Here is a 20,309-nt window from a genome sequence, read left to right on the forward strand (position 1 = left end):
CCGCGCGCAGCGAGCTTACTCCCCCCTCTTCTTTTCCCCCACCTCCGCTCCTCAGTTCATCCTCATCTTCTCGATGGTGCAGTATGAGCCCCTGCGCTACGAAGGGAAGCTCTTCCCTCGCTGGGCCGAGGCCCTCGGCATCCTCATGGCCGCCTCGTCCGTCATTTGCATCCCGGGCTACGCCATCTACCACCTCTGGAGGTTACCCGAGGGGACCTTCCTGGAGGTGAGCGGGGGGGGGGAGATCTGGGTCCGTTGGTCTTTTTAACTCGCGCAGTGTTTACCGTGGGTGCTTACAGGAGGAGTGGATCGTGTGGGGGAGCGGTGGTGTAGCGGTTAGCGCTACGCTGCGCTATGAACCTGGCGACCCGAGTTCGATTCCCGCTCACGGCCACCAAAACCGGTCACGATTATCTGAACCGGTCCTGGCCCTCCCCTAGGTTGACTCAGCCTCAAATTAGTACCTGGTGCTGTGTAAACGTCGCCATTGGGAAGACAATGGCAGCCGGGCGTGGTGTTGGCCACCCTTGCCTTCGTGTGCCGTGCCGGCCTTCATAGGAGCTCGCTAACATTGCTTGCCCCAAGAGTCTGTTAAGGCTACACGTGGGATCTTTGTCTTTATTGTCAACATCGGACCACCTCTCTAGACAATGCACGCACACCGTGGGTTTTGACCGCAGTAGCATGAGAACCTCACCCCTTGACTCGGCTCATCAATCCTTGAGAGTGGTTGAAGCCCCTGACCTCAACCTCTGTCCTGAACCACACGAGCCAACCAGACACCTAACAAGCAACCCGAGCAAGCCCCCAAGGAATAGCTCTGCCCTTGACCCCAACAACCCTTAGCCTCTAATCCTAACCCTAACCACACGAGCCAACCAGACACCTAACAAGCAACCCGAGCACGCCCCCAAGGAATATCTCTGTTCTTGACCCCAACAACCCTTAGCCTCTAATCCTAACCCTAACCACACCAGCCAACCACGGTGGCGAGATGTTAACTACCTCGCCTGATGTACAGGATGTAGTGGGTCTGATCCCGACCCTGACGCCTGCTGTATATTTGGAGTTTGCGTATCTCTCTCTCTCACCGTGGTCGCGTGGATTCTTCTCCGGGTCCTCTGGTTTTTCCCTCCACATTTAGAATCAATGTGCGTTTAGAGTATTTGGCTGCTATAAATGTCCACGTGATGAAAAGACGCTTCGTTGAGCTATCGTTTGTGGCCAGGTGACTTCTGAAAAAGATCTGTACACCTCAGTGGGCCTGACCTGGTAAAATAAAATAAAAAGTTCATAATGTCATCGTTTATAGATGCTCGTATTAGCTCTACCCCGTAATCTTTAAACCTAACCCTACGATCCCTCCCTCCACGTCTCCCCCGCCCCCCCCCCCCGCTTGCTACCTCCTCCCGCCGCCTGTTCCCAGCGCCTCAAGCAGTCGGTGACCCCCGACGCGTCGTGGGGTCCCGCGCTGCGCGAGCACCGCACAGGACGCTACGCCGAGCCGGGGGGGGCGCCCGGCGCGGGAGCGGAGGCGGGGGGCTTCCCCGGAGACGTGGAGGGGGGCACGGAAGGGGGCCCCACGGGGGCTCTGATCGTCGCCGCCGCGGAGGCGAAGGATTCGAGCGCTTTCCAGCAGCCGCTGAACGGACCCAAGCCCACCGCTCCGGACCTGCACGAGTCGTGTCTGTAGGAGGAGCGTGACGGCGGGCGGTTGTGGAGGTGGTGGCGGTTGTGGTGGCGGTTGTGGAGGTGGTGGCGGTTGTGGAGGTGGTGGCGGTTGTGGAGGGGGTCGGCGGTTGTGGAGGTGGTGGCGGTTGTGGAGGTGGTGGCGGTTGTGGAGGTGGTGGCGGTTGTGGAGGTGGTGGAGGTGGTGGCGGTTGTGGAGGTGGTGGAGGTGGTGGAGGTGGTGGTGGTGATTGTGGAGGTGGTGTCCCCCTGTGAGTGTGGGGTTAATTGTGTGGGGACCAGCGGTGCTGGGGGGGGGTGGTGTAAGAGGGATAGAGAGGGGGTAGAGACAAGGCAGGAGGGGTGTTGTGTCGGGGATGTCGCGTCGTTGTCGTAATTGTTGTTGTTGTTGTTGCCGCACGGGAGGCGAAGGTCCGGGGCCTGTGTTGTCCGCTAGGCCTGACACGCGCACAGACAACGGCGACAACAGCCGCCATTCGCCCACTAAATGACAGCGACGTCACAACGGCAGCGCTTGCGCACCGACACACGTGGGCGCACGCGCGTGCATTCATACATGTGTTCTGAACCTCGCTACCCTGCGTACACACACACACATCAGTATGTAAATGATGCAGCGCACACCATTATATAATATCCATATGTGACACTTACACACGTTGAAACACACACGCGTGCGTGGATGAGTACATTGTGAAGACTGCAATTCACGGACATGGAAACATACATACATAAGACTACATACCTAACGACGCAGGGAGAGATTACCCCGTACCGCCTTTAACCGATTGTTGGGACAAGCGCTGCCAGCGATATTACGTTAAGGCCACATTGGTGGACGTGTGGCCAACACTACGCCAGGCCGCCTTTTTCTCCCCACTGCTGTGTTACACACCGCACCAGGTACTCGTATTAAGGCTGAGTCGACCTAGCGGAGGCCCAGGACCGGTTAAAATATTCGCTGTCACTGTTATTAGTCGTGAGCGGGAATGGAACTCGGGTCGCCGTCTTTCGTAGCGCAGTGCGCTCACTCCCGCAACACTACCGCTGCACACACGCGTGTCCACACACATGCACGGACGCACACACACGTGTCTGCGCACGCGCACGCACGGACACACACACACACGCTAACATTTCACAGCTGCACACACGCGAGACATCTGACACAGAGACATGGGCATTTCAAGAAGTCCGCTCGCTCCGAACGATTACTCCACTCGCCTGCCAGGAATGACTGTAGGCTCAGCTGCGATATCAAAACCACGTCAATTTGTCAGCGAATGTACGCTAAAACTGCTATTATTTTTATCGTGTTTTTTGTTTTTGTTCATCGACAACAACAAAAAAGTGGGAGACGTTTGCGATTTTTATCATCATTTACAGTTATTGTCGTTATTTGTTATCACTCTTGAAGATAGATTTGAAGAAAAAAAACGAAACGGTAATTTTATTTGGGGAGGGAGGGGGGGCTAAGGCACCCCCCCCCCACCACCCCGCCGCGTGTGTTTTGTAGGATTTATCGAAATGCCTGGGGAGGCCGCTAAGAACATTTCAATTCATGACCGGCATGTGGAGAGGGGGGCGGGAGTTATACGGACGGGTACGCAACCTAAAATCAAACGGCTCTTATCTTGTACGCTACACATCCATAGGCTGTCTGCTGACATGAGTTTGCAACTTTGTAAATGTGCGGGGGAAAAAAACCGACAAAGATTTGAAGCTAAGGTTCATTCATTCAAAATTAAGGAACGGGAGGTTGGCCCGTGTGGGTCACGGGGTCAGAGCGCTGAGTCGACTTTGGTTAAACTTTGTTGGCAGGTCCACATTGTTGGCAGCTTCCAGGTCACGTAACAAAATTAAACATTCAGCGGTTAAACTTTTCACAGCTGTGCTCCCCCCGCCATCAGCACAAAACCCAACGATCCCATCGATAATCACCAAACTATTATGTAAGCAAAAAAAAAGCATACCAAACAAAGTCATATTTCTCCGGGTCCTCCGGTTTTCCCCTCCACATTTAGAATCAACATCATGCGTCGAGAGTATTTGGCCGCTAGGCATTTCCACACGATGATAAGCCACTAAGTTGAGCTATCATTTGTGACCAGGTCGCTTCTGAAAAAAACTACGTAGCTCAGTGGGTCTTACCTGGTAAAGTAAAATATAGTTTCGTTTTAAATCGGTTAGTTTGGTTTAAATTGGGGTTTCAAGTGTGTAGCGAGTTGATGACCATCACCAGTAGCTGTGCAAAAAAATGATCACATTTGGGTTGTCACGCAATTTAACTAATTTACGCTTCTGAGAATTTCCACAACAAAAAAAATGTATCGTTTTGACTGCCACATGACGGACATTTATCCGTATCGAATCTGATTGAAGGGAACTCAGAAGTAGTTCTTTGACATCTGCTTTCTTGGGCTATTCTCCAAACACACGGGGTGATGCACGGTTCTGCGATCACACCGAACGTACGACTCAATGTCGATAGCACGATGGGAATGAAGTTTGGAGAGAGAAAGAAAACATCCAGCTTTACACATGAACTGATTTATATTAAGAACGTGTGCGTCGTAGTACATTGCCACTGCACGCATGCAGTGAGAGTGCACTATGCGACTTGAAATGCTTTTTTTCCCTCCCATTCAAGAAGCTCCGTGGCTCAAGGTCAGGCAGCGAAGGACACAACATTTCCTGAAAGATAAGAGCCGCGCGTTTTGTGGGGTGACGCCCGAAGTCAATTAAGTGGCTTGGAAAGGTTCAATTCCTGGAACCAGACAATTTTTTTTTATATTTTCAAATTCACCAAAAAAAAACTCAGCACTCTGGCGAGCGTGGTGCAGGCGGTGCAACTCCACCGGGGCACCCAGACCCGAGAGGCCAAGGCGCTGGAGAAGGGGGGGGGGGTGAATTAGAGATGGGGGGGGGGGTGCATGCCATTTCTAGTATCAGGGCCCATGCCAACCACGCTACGCCACCGATGAATATGATGGTGATAATGTTGATGATGATGGTGATGGAGGCGATTATGGTGACGATGATCAATATTATCGGTGGCTTAACGATCGAGCGGGCAACCGACCCATGCCAACCACGCTACGCCACTGTTGAATATGATGGTGATAATGTTGATGATCATGGGTGGTGGTGGCGATTATGGTGATGATGATCAATATTATCGGTGGCATAGCGATCGAGCGTGCGACCGACCCATGCCAGCCACGCTACGCCGCTGTTGAATTTGATGGTGATAATGTTGATGATGATGGTGGTGGGGGTGGCGATTATGGTGATGATGATCAATATTATCGGTGGCATAGCGATCGAGCGGGCGACCGACCCATGCCAGCCACGCTACGCCGCTGGGGCAGTGCCCAATTCTCTCGATGGTCCAGTTTGGAAGCCAGTGGTGCTGGGAAATTCCACATTCCTATGGCGCGAGCCATACCTTCTATAAGACAACAGCAATGAGAAAGAAACCCAGACACTTATACAACAACAACAAGAAGAAAAATCGCATTTTATGAAATCAAACTGAAATTTTAGGAACCGAGTACCAACGGCGCGTGAGTGTTGTGTTGTTATCGCCCCCCTAATGGTAACAGGACGTACGACTCCTCGGCGCGCTGTATAAGCAAACATATTATATCGTGTTGTTATTTACCATGATGTTGTGAGTACACCGCCCTTAAAATAACATTTTTTTAAGCTCATTGTTATTAATACATGCGTCGATTGTGTTGTGATTTTATGGATTTTTTTTGTAACGTCTTATAGGGTCCATACATTTAGCTTAGACATTATATTATTCAATGATTAATTCTCATCGGAGATTGTCTTCCTAATAGCGTTGCCGGATATACCGTGGCCCGCATTTATATAATGGAGCTCACTGCATGCATCTCGCAATTGATGTTTGGGGGGGGGGAGGGGATGATGAGATAGTTAGATGGTTGGCAGTAACAATAAATCGATGTCTTCCTGCACAGACGAGCCGTGGGTTGGGCAAGTGCCCATCTCATTTTAGTGGTGGAAATTCCACATGCCCGTGCCAGGTGCCAGTTCTGCCCGTGGTATAGCCGCTAGAGTGGTCACCGTGAAGACTCAAACCAAGGATCCCCTTTGGGAGGAAGAGACCACCGTGACCTGTCATTGTGTTGCAACTAAATTTCGATGTAAAGCTTTCGTGACTGCAGGGATTCATCTTCTTGGTTCTTTCGGTAAAGTCACGTAGAAGGGAAATAATAAAATAATAAAAATAAAACATAATAACATTTTTCTCACGACGTTTCGGCCACGGCTGCTTGCGTTGTGGCCGAAACGTCGTGAGAATTATTTTATTATGTTTTATTTTTATTATTTTATTATTTCCCTTCTACGTGACTTTACCGAAAGAACCAAGAAAATGTGTTGCAACTGTTCCTTAAAAAATATACCCTATTTAACAAAAATGCTCGCGTTTGAGCCACTCGTCCTATACGCATTGTTTTTGGGGGTGCACAGGTGAGAGCAATGCCATTGGATCGTTCCATTGTTATTTTTTGTTGTTGTATCGGGAGAGGTGTCAGTTTAACACGTAGGCTTTCGCGACCAATATTATTGATAATGAATGTGATTTTAGGTTCGATCGCATGCATATAAATGTGTCGTTAACCCACCACACCTGACACAACTCTGACAAATCGCCTGATGAAGCTGGTTGCAATCGGCAGCGAAACGTCGTACTACTCAAATTGTAAATGTTGTCTGTGTACTCTCCAACACACCGGTGTGCTGAAGTAGTCACTAATTGGCCGTGGCGGTGGATTGACGACGCATTTATATTCATGCAAAAACATTTATTACGAAGGAAGGGGTGTGCGAGAGTTATAAGGGACCACCCATTACAGATCATTTTGCCCCCCTTCCCCCCCTCGCGTCTTAAACCAAATGGTAGAGTCGTAGCGAACGAGTCAAATAACGCTGCTTATAACTCCGTGATGACAGCAGCAGCAGCAGCTCTTATCTTGTAGCTAAACGCGCCACCCGCGTCTGCTGGGCCGTCCCACGTGACTTTGAAGCTCCGTTTGTGATTTACTGGGACCAGGGAAATATCTTCCGGAGTTGAGTCCTGGAAAACTCTGGCTGATGTATTAACCTCTGCCTGGAATCGATAATAATAATATATTCACAAATACAGCAGCAGCAGTCGTATCTTTGGCTGCAGTAGAACAAGTTTGGCATCTACTGATTGCAGGACTAATTACGCAATTCCACAGGTAATGTGTCCCAGGTCTTGCAACAAGATGAGAGCTGATTGTCTTCCAGTATTGTGCCGTTCAGCCAATTGGTAGCGGTCTTTCGACGACGTCATTACCAATTAGCCAAATCGCTCAGCACCTGAGTAACTTTCGCTCAGTGGGGGGGGGGGTGAAAGGTCAAGTCACTCACCTGTGCCAGGTGAACGATCAAGTGTGGTGCAGGCAAGTCCACGTTGGCCAATGAGACACCTGGTAACCTAGGTAGGTTCAGTGAAACCGATGTGAAACTCGGTAACCAGGTGAGACCAGGTAGCTGTAGTTTTAAACCCAGCTGACCAGGGTGTGCGGCGCGGGTAACAGCGGGGGTTACCTGCGTTACCCTGTGGCGTTATCCATGGCCGATAGGGCCCTTAGCTGTGCTCTTCGTGTCGCGTGTTGTTACAATTTGTCATGTTGTTATAATAATTATTTTTTTACAGTCACGTGAAGTGAGCCCTTTATACATGATTACAATATTTGCAATGTTGAATGCGTGGCTGTTACAATTTGTTATCGCTCTCGTTACTGTTGATGTTGGTCTGCTCTGTTTTCATTGGGGGTTAGACAAGCATGCACATTGCATACACACACACACCCGCGAATGCCCGTATCCTATTCTTTACACGTGGCCCCTAAAGACAGTATATATATTTATATCGTAGCTATTACTGTGTTACAGAAACGGCTCGTTCGATTAACTCTTTTTTGTAAGAGGTATAGCAAGCATCACCCCTCCTTTTAATATTAATCCCCTGTTGCGTGTTTGTAATCCGAATGTGATTTTTTTTTTTTTTTGGTGGATGAACAGTGGAGGACGCAGGTTTTTAATGTCTAAAAAAAGTTTTTAATGATGATTGTTGTAACATCGATGGGGATTTTCTTTTAGTTCGATCTAGTAAAATGCCACCGGATTAAAGATATCGACACGGCTAGACCGAAAATCAAATAATCGAACTAAGCAAAACATGCCTTCGGGACCCCCAAAAGTAGCTCAAGGGATCCTGGTATCGTGAACAAAAATACGGCTCCAAATTCACATCCCAATCAACGTAAAAAAAAAAGCCAATTAATGTTAAGAGCTAATTTAATATGTTAATCATATCGTGTCTGCATCTATCTTCTCTCGGGGAACTCCGTAATCTTTGGCCTCTCCGTCTCAAATATCCCATCTCGCTACATCTCCTCTCCATTTCCGTTCATAAACTCGTAGCGTCTCCATTTTTTTTAAACATAAACTAGGAGATGATAAAAACGGAGTTTTGATGAATGGAATTTGTGGGGGGCCCCCAAAAGTGACTTCTGCTTAGGGTCCTCAATGGACCCGCACCATCGCTAAAGCGCTCCTCGGGATGACTTGAGGTCTGGCTGCCACGAGTGTGAAACTTACTTAATGTGATCATTCACTGGTCAACACACGTTTCTGGCATAAGGCATTCCAACGGTTGTAAGGTAATTTTGGGGTGCTGATTCCAAATCTGGCATCAGTTTTTGTCTATCATATCAGGTTTTTGAGATATCAAATATTGCATTTTCAATAAAAACTGCAGAAGAAAAATATTAAATAAATGTGGATATCTACATAAAATGATATTATAAACACACCATCCTAAAAATACAGCACCATATTTTAACACTAAAGCAGTCACTGACTCGCAACAACTTGCAATCATAAGTGACAGAGTTAATTTCGGGTAAAATCAATGAAAATGGGGGTATGCCGATAGCATAAAAATGAGATGTGATAGAGCAAATCTGAGATCAGATTTGGAATCGGCACCCTGAAATTAGTCTAAAACAGCTGCAAAAGTCCAGGCCAGAAAAAAATGTCTTTTTGTTGTTGACCAGTGATAATTCAACAACAACAAACAACAAAAACGTGCCGGTTGCGTAATCTTCCAAGATCATCATGCACGCATGCTCGATCCACTGCTGGGTGAACGTCTGTCTACCCTTTACGGCTGTCGTAAAGCGGCCACGATCCGACCTTGTGGGTGCCCGTGAGCTCATTCTCATTGCTCCGACGTCCGGAGGTGGACTGGGATATTCCGTCGACATCCACGACGACGCCGCGTGCGTTTTGTTTCTTTGTTTACCCTCACAACCTGTGGCTGCCATTCCCTTCCGTCACGTCACCAGTCTCGGACAAGAGACGTGAGTTGTTGTTGTTGTTGTCGGGTTGGTTGGGTTCGCATCTTTATACTTTGAGCCGTCACCGGCAAGCACAACAGGAGCATGTAACTTATACACGGGAGAGAAGCACACGGCGCAATTGATTGTGTACAGACTAGTCAAGGGAAACGATAGGAACACGCGCGCGCGTGTGTGTGTGTGTGTTGTGCCGATCCCTATGGTACCACGTGAAACACGTAGTTGCATGTCGTTGTATAGGTGCGTGAACTCTAAAACATGTTTCTTTTTCCCAAAAAAAAAGTTTCGGAAAATTTATTTTGCGTCTCTCGTTTTTTTTTCCATCCTTGCACGGACAAAGACTCAAAGTGCTGTTAGCGAGCACCTAATGAAGGTCGGCACGGTACACGAGGGGGTGTGGTGGCGTGGGGTGGGTGGCCAGCTTTTGAGGCTGAGTCGACCTAGGGGAGCCCCAGGACGAGATTTCAGATAATCGTCTCTGGTGTTAGCCGTGAGCGGGAATTGAACTGGGGTCGTCGGATTTGCTCTGCCCCAAAGACAAAGATCCCCCGTATAGCGTTTAACAGACTGTTAGGGCAAGTGCTGTTGGCGAGCACCTATGAAGGCCGGCAGGGCGCACGAGGGGTTGGGTGGCCAGCATCACGCCCGGCCGCCTTTGTCTCCCCAGTGGCGATGTTGACACACAGACACGTACCGGCTTATAAGACACACCGCCAACTTTATATTTTAAATACTGCGGCCTGGGGGGGGGGGGGGGGGGTGCGGTGCGTCTTATAATCCAGAAAACCTGCGACAATGCGAACCACCGAAGCCAGGAAACCACAGCGCACGTACGGGGCCAGCCCTGTCACTCCACTGCTGGATGACGGCCTCCAACACGGCGTGCTGGTCGCGTGGATTGTTGGACCGTACTTCACCGTGCTCGGTCAGTGCGGCTTTGGTGAGGGAGGGGGAGGGGGGGAAGGGGAAGGGGAGGGGGAGGGGAGGGGGGAGCGGAGGAGAGAGAAGAGGGGGGAGAGGAGGGGGGAGGGGAGAGGGGAGGGGGGAGGGGGGAGGGGAGGGGGAGGGGAGAGGGGGAGGGAGAGGAGGAGGGGGGAGGGGGTAGGGGAGGGGGAGGGGTAGGGGAGGGGAGGGGGGAGGGGAGGGGGAGGGGAGGGGAGGGGGGAGGAGGGAGGGGGAGGGGAGGAGGGAGAGGAGGAGGGGGGAGGGGAGAGGAGGAGGGGGGAGGGGAGGGGGGAGGGAGGGGAGGGGGAGGGGAGGGAGGGGAGGGAAAAGGGGAGGGGGGAGCGGAGGAGAGAGAAGAGGGGGGAGAGGAGGGGGGGAGGGGAGGAGGGGGGGGAGGGGAGGAGGGAGGGGAGGGGGGAGAGGGGAGAGGGGAGGGGGGAGGGGGAGGAGGGAGGGGGAGGAGGGAGAGGAGGAGGGGGGAGGGGGAGGGGGGAGGGGAGGGGGGAGGGAGGGGAGGGGAGGAGGGAGGGGGAGGGGAGGGGGGTATCAGAGACGGTGGGCGGAGTTCGGTGGCTCTTGCTTGCACTGCCCTCTGCTGGCGCGGTATGGGAAATGGTTAACTTCGTGTTTTATACTCGAACTACTTTGGTGGCTTTCACATTACACGTAATTACACAACCTGTAAACCTCAATGTCAGTGCCTAAACCTTGTTACAGACCAATTCAGACCTGATTGGTCACCCCGTGCCCCTTATACATGTCAAGTTCAACCTACAAAGTCCCATCAAAGGGAGAGAAACACAGACAAATAGACAATCAGCACTCGTACACTCACCACTAGTACACTCACCACAACACTCACCACTACTACACTCACCACTATTACACTCACCACTCGTACACTCACCACGAGTACACTCACTACTACTACACTCACCACGAGTACACTCACCACTAGTACACTCACCACTACATACCTGTCAACCCCTTGTCAGTGCCCTACCTTATTACAGACCAATTCAGACCTTATTGGTCACCCCGTGCCCTTATAAATCTCAACGTTCATCCCACAATGTCCCATCACAAGGGAGAGAAACACAAACAAAGAGACAAAAAAAGGTTGTCGATAATTGAAACGGCTGTACGCCGCCTGGCATTAAAAACTAAATTTCCCTGTACAAGAATACGGGGTAAACCCGTACGGGATGATAGCGATGCATTACAATCACGTGGCAAATGTCAGTCGATTCACAGCGAAGACACTGTGGATCCTGCACGACGCGGTCGCCACGCGATTGTTGTTATTGTTGTTGTTTAATAGTCATTCGTGACAAAGAGCTTTACAACTCATCGGATTTCCTCCTCCAATCTAAGTAAAGATTCTGACTCTGATTCTCTGACGCGGTCATCACGAACCCGACCCATCCGGGCACTTCATGTAGATCTTAGAGAGAGAGAGACCACTGCTTGATTGATGAGCACCAGCGCTTCATTTGCACCGCATTTACCAATCAAGAGACGCACGCCAAGTGTACCGATCTCACTCATATATGTGAACAGAGGAAAAATCCGTAGCGCGGTGCGCTAACCGCTAGACCACCGCTCCGTCACAATGCACACACACACGTACACACACACGTACACACACACACGCACACACACGCACGTACACACGCACGCACGCATACACGCACGCAATCCGTATCGTAAACTCGGATTAACTGATCAAACGCGAACATTCATTTCGTCTTTGTTTTTCTTTAAATACCTAACGGGCTTTCTCGACCAATGTTAGAATTCGTTCTAGATTTGAAGCTTTCGTGACTGCAAGGATTCATACTCTTAGTTCTTTCGGTAAAGTCACGTAGGTAAAAAATTAAATAAAAATTAATAAAAATAAAATTATTCTTTTTTTTTATTATTAATTTTTTTTATTAATTTTAATTGCATTAGTTCTTTCGGTAAAGTCACGTAGGTAAAAAATTAAATAAAAATTAATAAAAATAAAAATATTATTTTATTTTATTTATTTTAATTTCATTTTTTACCTACGTGACTTTACCGAAAGAACTAAGAGTATGTTACGATTCGTATTTGGTTTCTGCTTAGGTTAGCTCGTGCCGTGTATATAATGTCGACGTTTAACAAAAAAAAACCCCTCCAACACCTGGCACAGCCAAAACAAAGCGTGCTGTCACATGGGCAAACGCAGTCGATGGCCTGGGGGACTAAAACAAAACATCGGAATTTGTAAACCCATCGGGCACCCAATTGCCCGTGCGATCTCTTCGGCCCGTTTGAGGACTGGGTCCAAAAAACACGTGGACCGGTGAGGAACAATCTTTGGGACTGCCGAATATGTCGGGGGAGGGAGGGGGGTTAATGCCAACTGAGAGGGAAAAATATGCAATGAAGCGTACACATTGGAGGTAGTAAAATATTTTCATTAGAAAAATATATTTTATTTTTTTACTCATTATCACATTGGCAATTTCCCCACGCAGACTGGCCGAACGGCCCCCTCGGTATGGACCCGACCCAACGGGCATTTTGCCGGGACTGTTCTATGAGCCAGTCCGGGCGTGAGCACACGGGTTTAATTTTAAGTTGCGAGCTCTGTAATCTCCAGCAACAAGTCGTACGAAAAGAAATCCTGCTTATCAACGTAACCACTTTTGCTTGAAAACGAAATCAATCTACACGTTTGCGATTGTGCACATCGCCTGGCACAAGCGCCGTGGTGACGTCCGCGCCACTTAGTGGCGAATGGTGGTTGTTGTTGGAGAGTTATAGCCCTAGATGACATTCATACCAACATGATCGGACTCAAGCAATTACGGCATTGTTCATTCACCTTCCATGAATTTAACACGTAGCAGGTTTTCCCGACCAATATTATTCATAGTAAAGTGTTTTTTTTTTGTTCGGTTAGATCACGTAAACGTAGCAACCCACTTTGTGTTTATAAAACGGTCCGCGGAAGCAGACATTACAGAGCTACCTCTGAGTTACATCTTCCTCAAGTGACCCAATGATCGACACAGTAGAGGAGCAGCAGCATTAGCCCGCTCGCTCTACCAACCAATTGAGTGCAACGTTCGTCGCACGACGGTCAAACAGACGTTTTTTTAATTCTCAGAGCTGCGATTTAGAGAAATTTTAGGTGCGGAACCAAATTTAATGGCTTTTTTGTTTGTTTGAGTCGTCATTGGTTAGCTGCACTGTCGGATTATCCTCGTAGTAGTAGCTACGCATGAAGTAGTAGTAGCTACACATGCTACGGGCTCCGCACTTTCAAGGGCCCCGCGCTAAATGCTTTCAAGCTATCACATCCGGTTTAGTGATTCTGCACTTGCTCTATTACTATAGTACTATACTGCCTTCAACTTTTATCAACAACTGGGTGTTAAAGGTTAGCGATTTGTCGCATCATCTGGCTGTATAGCAAATAAAAAAATAAAATTATTTTACTATGCAAGTAAAACATTTGTGTTTTTAACATTTTTTTTATTTAGGGCTCCTTTATTACATATGCTACAGGCCCCGCACTAGCTTCATCCGGCACTGGTCAGCTGGCCTGACACGTTCAACTCGCTGCACTCGAGAACACGGATTAAATCACACGCAGCTGAACCCCTGGCTCGAACCTTGGCTCTCGGCAGAGCCCACTCAGCGCTCTGACCTCTTAAGCTTCGAGGGCCACCTCTGAAGTCCATTATTAAACCTCCTCCTCCGAAATACAATTCACCGTGGCTCGTGGGCTCTCGTGTCGCGCCTAGCTGTCGAGTTTCGCGGCGTCCGTCCGTGCAGGCGACGTCGAGAGGGCGTTTGACGTGATGTCGTTCTCGGGACCGGGCTGCGAGGGCAAGGCAGCCGCAGAGGGCAGGGCAGGGAGCGAGGGCAGCGGGCAAAGGGCAGCCTCTGCGATGGCTTCCTCGTATGACGGAGGCATCGCTGGGAATGTGGATTCCTTCCAAGGGACGTCGGAGGAGGGGCGAGGAGAAAGTTCGGCGCTCCTTTGGGAGGGGTGGAGAGATGGATGGGTCTCATCATCGCCGTCATCAACATCGTCGTCCACATCGTCATCATCATCATCATCAACATCATCGACATCATCGTCAACATCATCATCGTCCACATCATCATCGTCATCAACATCATCATCAACATCATCGTCCACATAATCATCGTCATCAACGTCATCATCAACATCATCATCGTCCACATCATCGTCATCATCATCAACATCGTCATCATCATCGTCCACATCATCATCGTCATCACCGTCATCATCGTCATCATCGATGTCCATGGTCCATTATTGTTGCCACCATTTGCGTAATCAATATCATCATCGAACACGATGGTTGACCTCATTAGTTTGACTGGTGTCATCATTTGCATCATTAACTTGATCATCAACATCATTAAAGTCATCACCAATCTATGAATGTGTCCACCATTGACATCTTCACCATTGATCACCATGGGTCATGGGTCACCACCAACAGCTGCACGAACGAGCAACTCCTCACCTTTGCCTCCCAGGTTCGATCCCCATCCCCATCGCCGCCACTGCTCCCGCTCCGGGCACCGCCTGCTCCTCCATCTCCCCCTCGCACGCCCGGTTCACGTAGCCGCCTCCTCTTCCTCCTCCACCTCCGCTGTAGGCTGGGGGTGCCGACTCGGGGTCGTAGGGGGGCGGCGGGAGGAAGCCGTGGTCGCTCGCGGGGGAAGCCGTGGGATTTCCCGGGGCCTGGATGCTCGCCACCAGAATTCCGAACGCCTCGAAGCGGCGTCGCATCTCCGTATCTTCCTCCTCCTGCTCCCCTCTAGAGCGGCAGCATCTGAGCGTCGTGGGAGACGTTCAACAAGTTAAGGCGGCTGCGCTGCACGTGGCCTGCCGCCTGTAACCCGGCGGCGCTGTGGGGGCAGCAGCGAGAGTTGGTGCATCTTGGGAAAATCCCTTCTATCCGTGGGCGTCGGGGAGGGCAGTACAGCAAGTGGACTAATCGCCATCTGTACGGGGATTGAGTGTTGCCCCCTCACGCGCAGTGAGTTTTCTCGTGTACGATAATCACAACTCGTCATTAATTGGCTGAAACTATCTTAAAATGAAAGTCCGATGCAGGACCCTCCGACAACTCAGTGTGGCTTCCGGCACAAATAAATAAACGATTTAAGTCTTCCTAAAACCATGGCCATCTCACAGCCATCGAGCTCCTGTGCACGTACTCTTTCAACTGCTCCATCTCCGTGGTGGACGCCCTCATTGATTTCACGCGAAGCGATCACAGCCTGCTGAGATGACAGCTGCACCTCCGATTAGCACGGTTGGCTATGTACGGTGCAAAAGAAGTTCAACATGCATACATTGGGATGGGAAATTGACTTAGGCGAGCCATGGGCCATCTCTCTCTCTACGCTGTTGAGAACGCAAGAAGAAGATTAAATCATGAAGATGACATTACTGAGGCAGTGACACGGCCCGAGCGATAGCGCTGCGTTTGACTCGCTCGTTGCAGAGGTTCACGGTTCGAATTTTGGTGGCCGCCCTGGTTAACACTGCCGGTGTATAAACTGTAAACGAAAAAAAATACGCACCGCCTGCTTCACTCGCAGTGGACGTTAAAGATCCAGTGGCGTCGTTCGCAAGAGTAAGCCCCCATTGTGCGCCGGCTTCTCAATTTTAAATAAATTAAGAAAAAAATTACCCCGCAAATCACTCAAAAAATGGAGAAACACGCGCGGAAATCGTGAAAACGTGGCCAGGACTCTCGTTAAAAAAAAACCAAGTCATGAGGCTCCGCGAGGCTTGCCATCACAATCGTAACAACAATGACAATGAATTTCGATGTAAAGCTTTCGTGACTGCCGGGATTCATCTTCTTGGTTCTTTCGGTAAAGTCACGTAGAATGGAAATAATAAAATAATAAAAATAAAACACAATAAAATAATTCTCACGACGTTTCGGCCACAACGCAAGCAGCCGTCCTCAGGTGAAGAACAGGTCTGTCGAGAATACAGAGTCTGAATGACTTCTCGACAGACCTGTTCTTCACCTGAGGACGGCTGCTTGCGTTGTGGCCGAAGCGTCGTGAGAATTATTTTATTATGTTTTATTTCCATCATTTTATTATTTCTATTCTACGTGACTTTACCGAAAGAACCAAGAAAATGACAATGAATTCATCCGCTGGGGCACGCAACACTCACATAAGAGTCCTGAGTCGCCACGCGGCCAGCAGCAGGAAGACCACACCGAGGCCCATCAGGATGGGTCCCAGCACCTGTGACCAGTCGAAGCTCTGCGAGTGGCGCGTGTAGTACAGCCATCCCATGCACGTGAGCGTGAGCCCGGCGAACACGAGGAAGAACCCGGAGAACGAGAGGGTCACTCCGGCCCGGTCGTTGACGGGGGCAGTGAGACCGCTACGACGCAGCATGGCTGGGCCCCCCCCCACCTCCTTTCTCGCCGCTGAGCGGCCGATTTAGATTTTGGCCGCTGGACCGATTCGCCCGGTGGGTCAATCGGCTGAGCAGCTGCGAGGTCTTCAATCGAGGTCTTCTCTGTCCCTCACCTCTCTCTCTCTCTCTGTCGTCTCTCGCCCCCCCCCTCTCGCCGCGTCCCTAACTCTCAACGCCCACCTGTTTGCGAGCACCTATGATGAAGGTGTTTTTTGGCAGCACCGCGCCAGGCCCCGGAGTTTTACGCGGCGCGCACCCAGGAGCTCATTCCAGGGTTGACTCATCCAAACGCAGGCACAGGGGATCACTTGTAGATATTTCGCGACTGAGTCGATCTGGTTTTAACGCATCACGCGCACGCACGCACGCGCATGAAAACCTTCAGTCGAGGGGAGCGGCAGGTACGTGGCCACCTCCTCCCTCAATTTAACCGACACTGCACCACATTCTGGCACACGCTGCTATGCAACCCGTTAACGATAACACGCAAAGATATGGCGTCCAGTCGCTACGCTGTTACTCCTACAGCTGTCGTGGTACGCGCGTGTGTGAGGACGCGCGCGTGTGTGTGGGTCCGCGTGTGTGTGTGTGTGCGTGTACACAGTGCTCGCTAACAGCACTTGCCCCTACAGTCTGTTAAGGCTATACGGGGGATCTTTGTGTACACAGTAAACTTTGAACCCCCCACCCCGCTGCTGCGATCACAAGGGCGGTCGCGGGTTCACGCGCGCGACGCGATCGGTGCCTCTGTGTCCTGTGCGGTTCGTGGCGGCGTTCCAGCAGCGAAGTTGGGGAGGTGATTTGGGGGGGGGATGTGGAATGAGGAGGAAGAGCAGTTAGCGCTATATAATAACTCAGGCCCCGCGCGGGCAACAAACGGAGTGGATGTCACACAAAGTCACGCGAGCAATTTGACAATTCACCAGCAGGCCACGGGCTGGGCCCGATTCAAAAGTCAACAACTGAAAGAGCGGATTTACTTTGCTCAAACGAGGGTCCGAAGTGGGTTGCTGTTGCTCATCTGTTCGCAGACCGCAGCGGACATTCCATATTCACATGGCGGGGGAGGTGGGGGGTGCGAGTCTTTCGATAAGTACGGTCCGCGGTTGACGTCACCACAAATTGGTGCCCTTTTTTATCGACCCCCCCCGCCCCCAAAAGGAGCGAGCGATGATGGGCTGAGTCATCACCAAATAAAATGTTTAAGGTCACGTGTAATGATTAACGGAGCTTGACGCGTGTTGCAAAGACAAAGCTCCCCCGTATAGCCTCTAATAGACTGATAGAGCAAGTGCTGTTAAGCGAGCGCCTATGAAGGTCGGCACGGCACACGAGAAGGGGGTGGGTGGCTAACACCACGCCGGGCCGCCTTTGTCTCCCTGGTGGCGATGTTCACACACTGCTCCAGGTACTCATTTGAGGCTGAGTCGACCTCGGTGAGGCACAGGACCGGTTCAGATAATCGTCACTGGTGTGTTGGCTGTGAGCGGGAATCGAACTCGGACCGTACAGTGCGCTAACCACTACACCACCGCTCCCCTCCTACACGAACCGCGTCTGCCAGTGCAGGGCACGCGGCCCAGGTGTGTTTCTACTAAGATGCAGAATTCTAGATTTGAAGCTTTCGTGACTGCAAGGATTCATACTCTTAGGTTTTTTTCGGTAAAGTCTCGTAGGTAATTTTTTTAAAATAATAAAAATACAATAAAATAAAAGAATAATTATTTATTATTGTTTTATCTTATAAAAAACATTTTTACCTACGTGACTTTACCGAAAAAACCTAAGAGTAAGATACAGAATGCCCAAAGGTTAACAACATGGGGCACACGGATGCCCATTGGCTAACATTGGGAAAACGTCCGTAATACAGTTGTGTTGTGTTAGATCGAGTAAATATATAAATGTGTCGTTAAAACCCGCCACCACCCAACACAGACAGTTAGTAAGGGTTCTAGATTTGAAGCTTTCGTGACTGCAAGGAATCATCTTCTTAGGTTTTTTCGGTAAGGTCACGTAGAAAGTAAAATAAAATAAAAACAAAAATCACGACGTTTCGGAGGCAACACAAGTCTCCGTCATCAGGTGGGACCGTCACAGCCAGATTAGCTGTATCAAGTGAGGCAATGATTCAAGATGTAATCCCTTAAAAGCGAGTTGAGGGGGGAGGGAGAGGGAGGGGGGAGCTCATCAGACTATGGTAGCCAATGAAAGGAACGTATCGGGAGGGAGGGGGGGCGAGGCCAAAAGGGTGGGCGATGGACGTGGAAGCGCTTGTGCGCAAGCGACCAATTACTGCACACGCCAACACAATGGAGAGAGAGGGGGAGTGGGGGGTCTGATACACATGATAGACAAAAGAACGAAAATGCCCATGTTTATACCAATGCTGGCTGAACAATGAAGACCATCTTATCTGACAGGCACTATTTTACTGTACTTTACCGAGTGTTAACATCCCCAGTTATTTTAACAGTACTCTCTTCATTGTTCAGCCAGCATTGGTATAAACATGGGCATTTTCGTTCTTTTGTCTATCATGTGTATCAGACCCCCCACTCCCCCTCTCTCTCCATTGTGTTGGCGTGTGCAGTAATTGGCCGCTTGCGCACAAGCGCTTCCACGTCCGTCGCCCACCCTTTGGCCTCGCCCCCCGCCCCCCCCCCTCCCTCCCGATACGTTCCATTCATTGGCTACCATAGTCTGATGAGCTCCCCCTAAGTTTGTACCCATCATCATTTTCGTTCTTTTGTCTATCATGTGTATTAGACCTCCCCCTCCTCCTCTCTGCCCATTGTGTTGGCGGGTGCAGTGGCTGGCCGCTTGCGCACAATCGCTCCATTGTGTTGGCGTGTGCAGTAATTGGCCGCTTGGGCACAAGCGCTTCCACGTCCATCGCCCACCCTTTTGGCCTCGCCCCCCCCTCCCTCCCGATACGTTCCTTTCATTGGCTACCATAGTCTGATGAGCTCCCCCCTCCCTCTCCCTCCCCCCTCAACTCGCTTTTAAGGGATTACATCTTGAATCATTGCCTCACTTGATACAGCTAATCTGGCTGTGACGGTCCCACCTGATGACGGAGACTTGTGTTGCCTCCGAAACGTCGTGATTTTTGTTTTTATTTTATTTTACTTTCTACGTGACTTTACCGAAAAAACCTAAGAAGATTAGTAAGGGTTGTCACGTAAACAGAAGGTTTCGCCAGTAATTACTGGCGAAACGTCGTACTCAGATTGTAAGTGTCGTCGCTTTGCTCTTCAACACACAACCGGTGGGCTGTACTCGTAACGAATTGGCCACGTTCTGTTTACGTGACAAGCCTTACTAATTGGCTGTGTCGGGTGGTGGCGGGTTTAACGACACATTTATATATTTACGCGATCTAACCCGATGTTAAAAGTCCCGGGTTTTGTTGTTGTTTGTTGTTGTTTGTTGTCAGATTCGCTGGCACCGCTACGTTAGGCAATGGTGAACAAGCACCCTTAACGACAACACAGCGCGTTCGTCGTTAGCGGCGTGGCCTTAAACATGATAGATAGATAATAGGCGACGTTTCGGGCAATGGCCCTTTCTTCACAGAACATGATGTGCCATGAAGAAGGGCCGTTGCCCAAAACGTCGCCTATGAGACACTGTTTGACCTTCAATGTCACGACGCACGTGTCGACTTTGGATTTTGTTAGTTGCGTAATAACTCAGCACCTCGTACGCCCCCTCCTCTCCCGGTGCCCTGCCGATATTCGTCTTCCCAAGAGATGTCCCGGGGTTTTATTCCCTTT

The 20,309-nt window shown here is 50.1% G+C and overlaps 2 protein-coding genes across 5 annotated transcripts in view; one reads left to right on the top strand and one right to left on the bottom strand.

The window, feature by feature from the left end:
* The window catches only part of SLC6A9 (solute carrier family 6 member 9), a 107,691-nt gene extending 105,709 nt beyond the window's left edge, over positions 1 to 1,982 (top strand). For all 4 annotated transcript variants that reach the window (XM_078605512.1, XM_078605515.1, XM_078605514.1 and 1 more), the window contains exons 14-15: positions 56 to 226; positions 1,427 to 1,982. In XM_078605512.1, coding sequence (XP_078461638.1) covers positions 56 to 226; positions 1,427 to 1,693 — 438 coding nt within the window. In that variant the 3' untranslated portion in view covers positions 1,694 to 1,982. The remainder of the gene's footprint in view (positions 1 to 55; positions 227 to 1,426) is intronic.
* Positions 1,983 to 12,484: 10,502 nt separating this feature from the next.
* Positions 12,485 to 17,311, bottom strand: TMEM174 (transmembrane protein 174). Its single transcript, XM_078605516.1, has 3 exons — positions 16,279 to 17,311; positions 14,597 to 14,908; positions 12,485 to 14,077 (listed from the first exon to the last, which is right to left on the bottom strand). The coding sequence occupies exons 1-3, from the start codon at positions 16,506 to 16,508 to the stop codon at positions 13,837 to 13,839; spliced, it is 783 nt and encodes a 260-aa protein (XP_078461642.1). The 5' UTR covers positions 16,509 to 17,311; the 3' UTR covers positions 12,485 to 13,836.
* Between the last annotated feature and the right edge of the window lie 2,998 nt (positions 17,312 to 20,309).

The sequence above is a fragment of the Lampetra planeri genome, chromosome 24 (assembly GCF_965212315.1).
Source record: "Lampetra planeri chromosome 24, kcLamPlan1.2.h2, whole genome shotgun sequence".
NCBI lineage: Eukaryota > Metazoa > Chordata > Hyperoartia > Petromyzontiformes > Petromyzontidae > Lampetra > Lampetra planeri.

Excerpts from the sequence above, each read along its gene's own strand:
- TMEM174 (XM_078605516.1), bottom strand. The coding sequence starts at position 16,508 with ATGCTGCGTCGTAGCGGTCTCACTGCCCCCGTCAACGACCGGGCCGGA. Across the intron at positions 14,909-16,278 it reads TGGCGACTCAGGACTCTTAT|ATGCTGCCGCTCTAGAGGGG; the intron begins GTGAGTGTTGCG and ends CACGACGCTCAG. Across the intron at positions 14,078-14,596 it reads ATCGAACCTGGGAGGCAAAG|GAGCGCCGAACTTTCTCCTC; the intron begins GTGAGGAGTTGC and ends CCCCTCCCAAAG.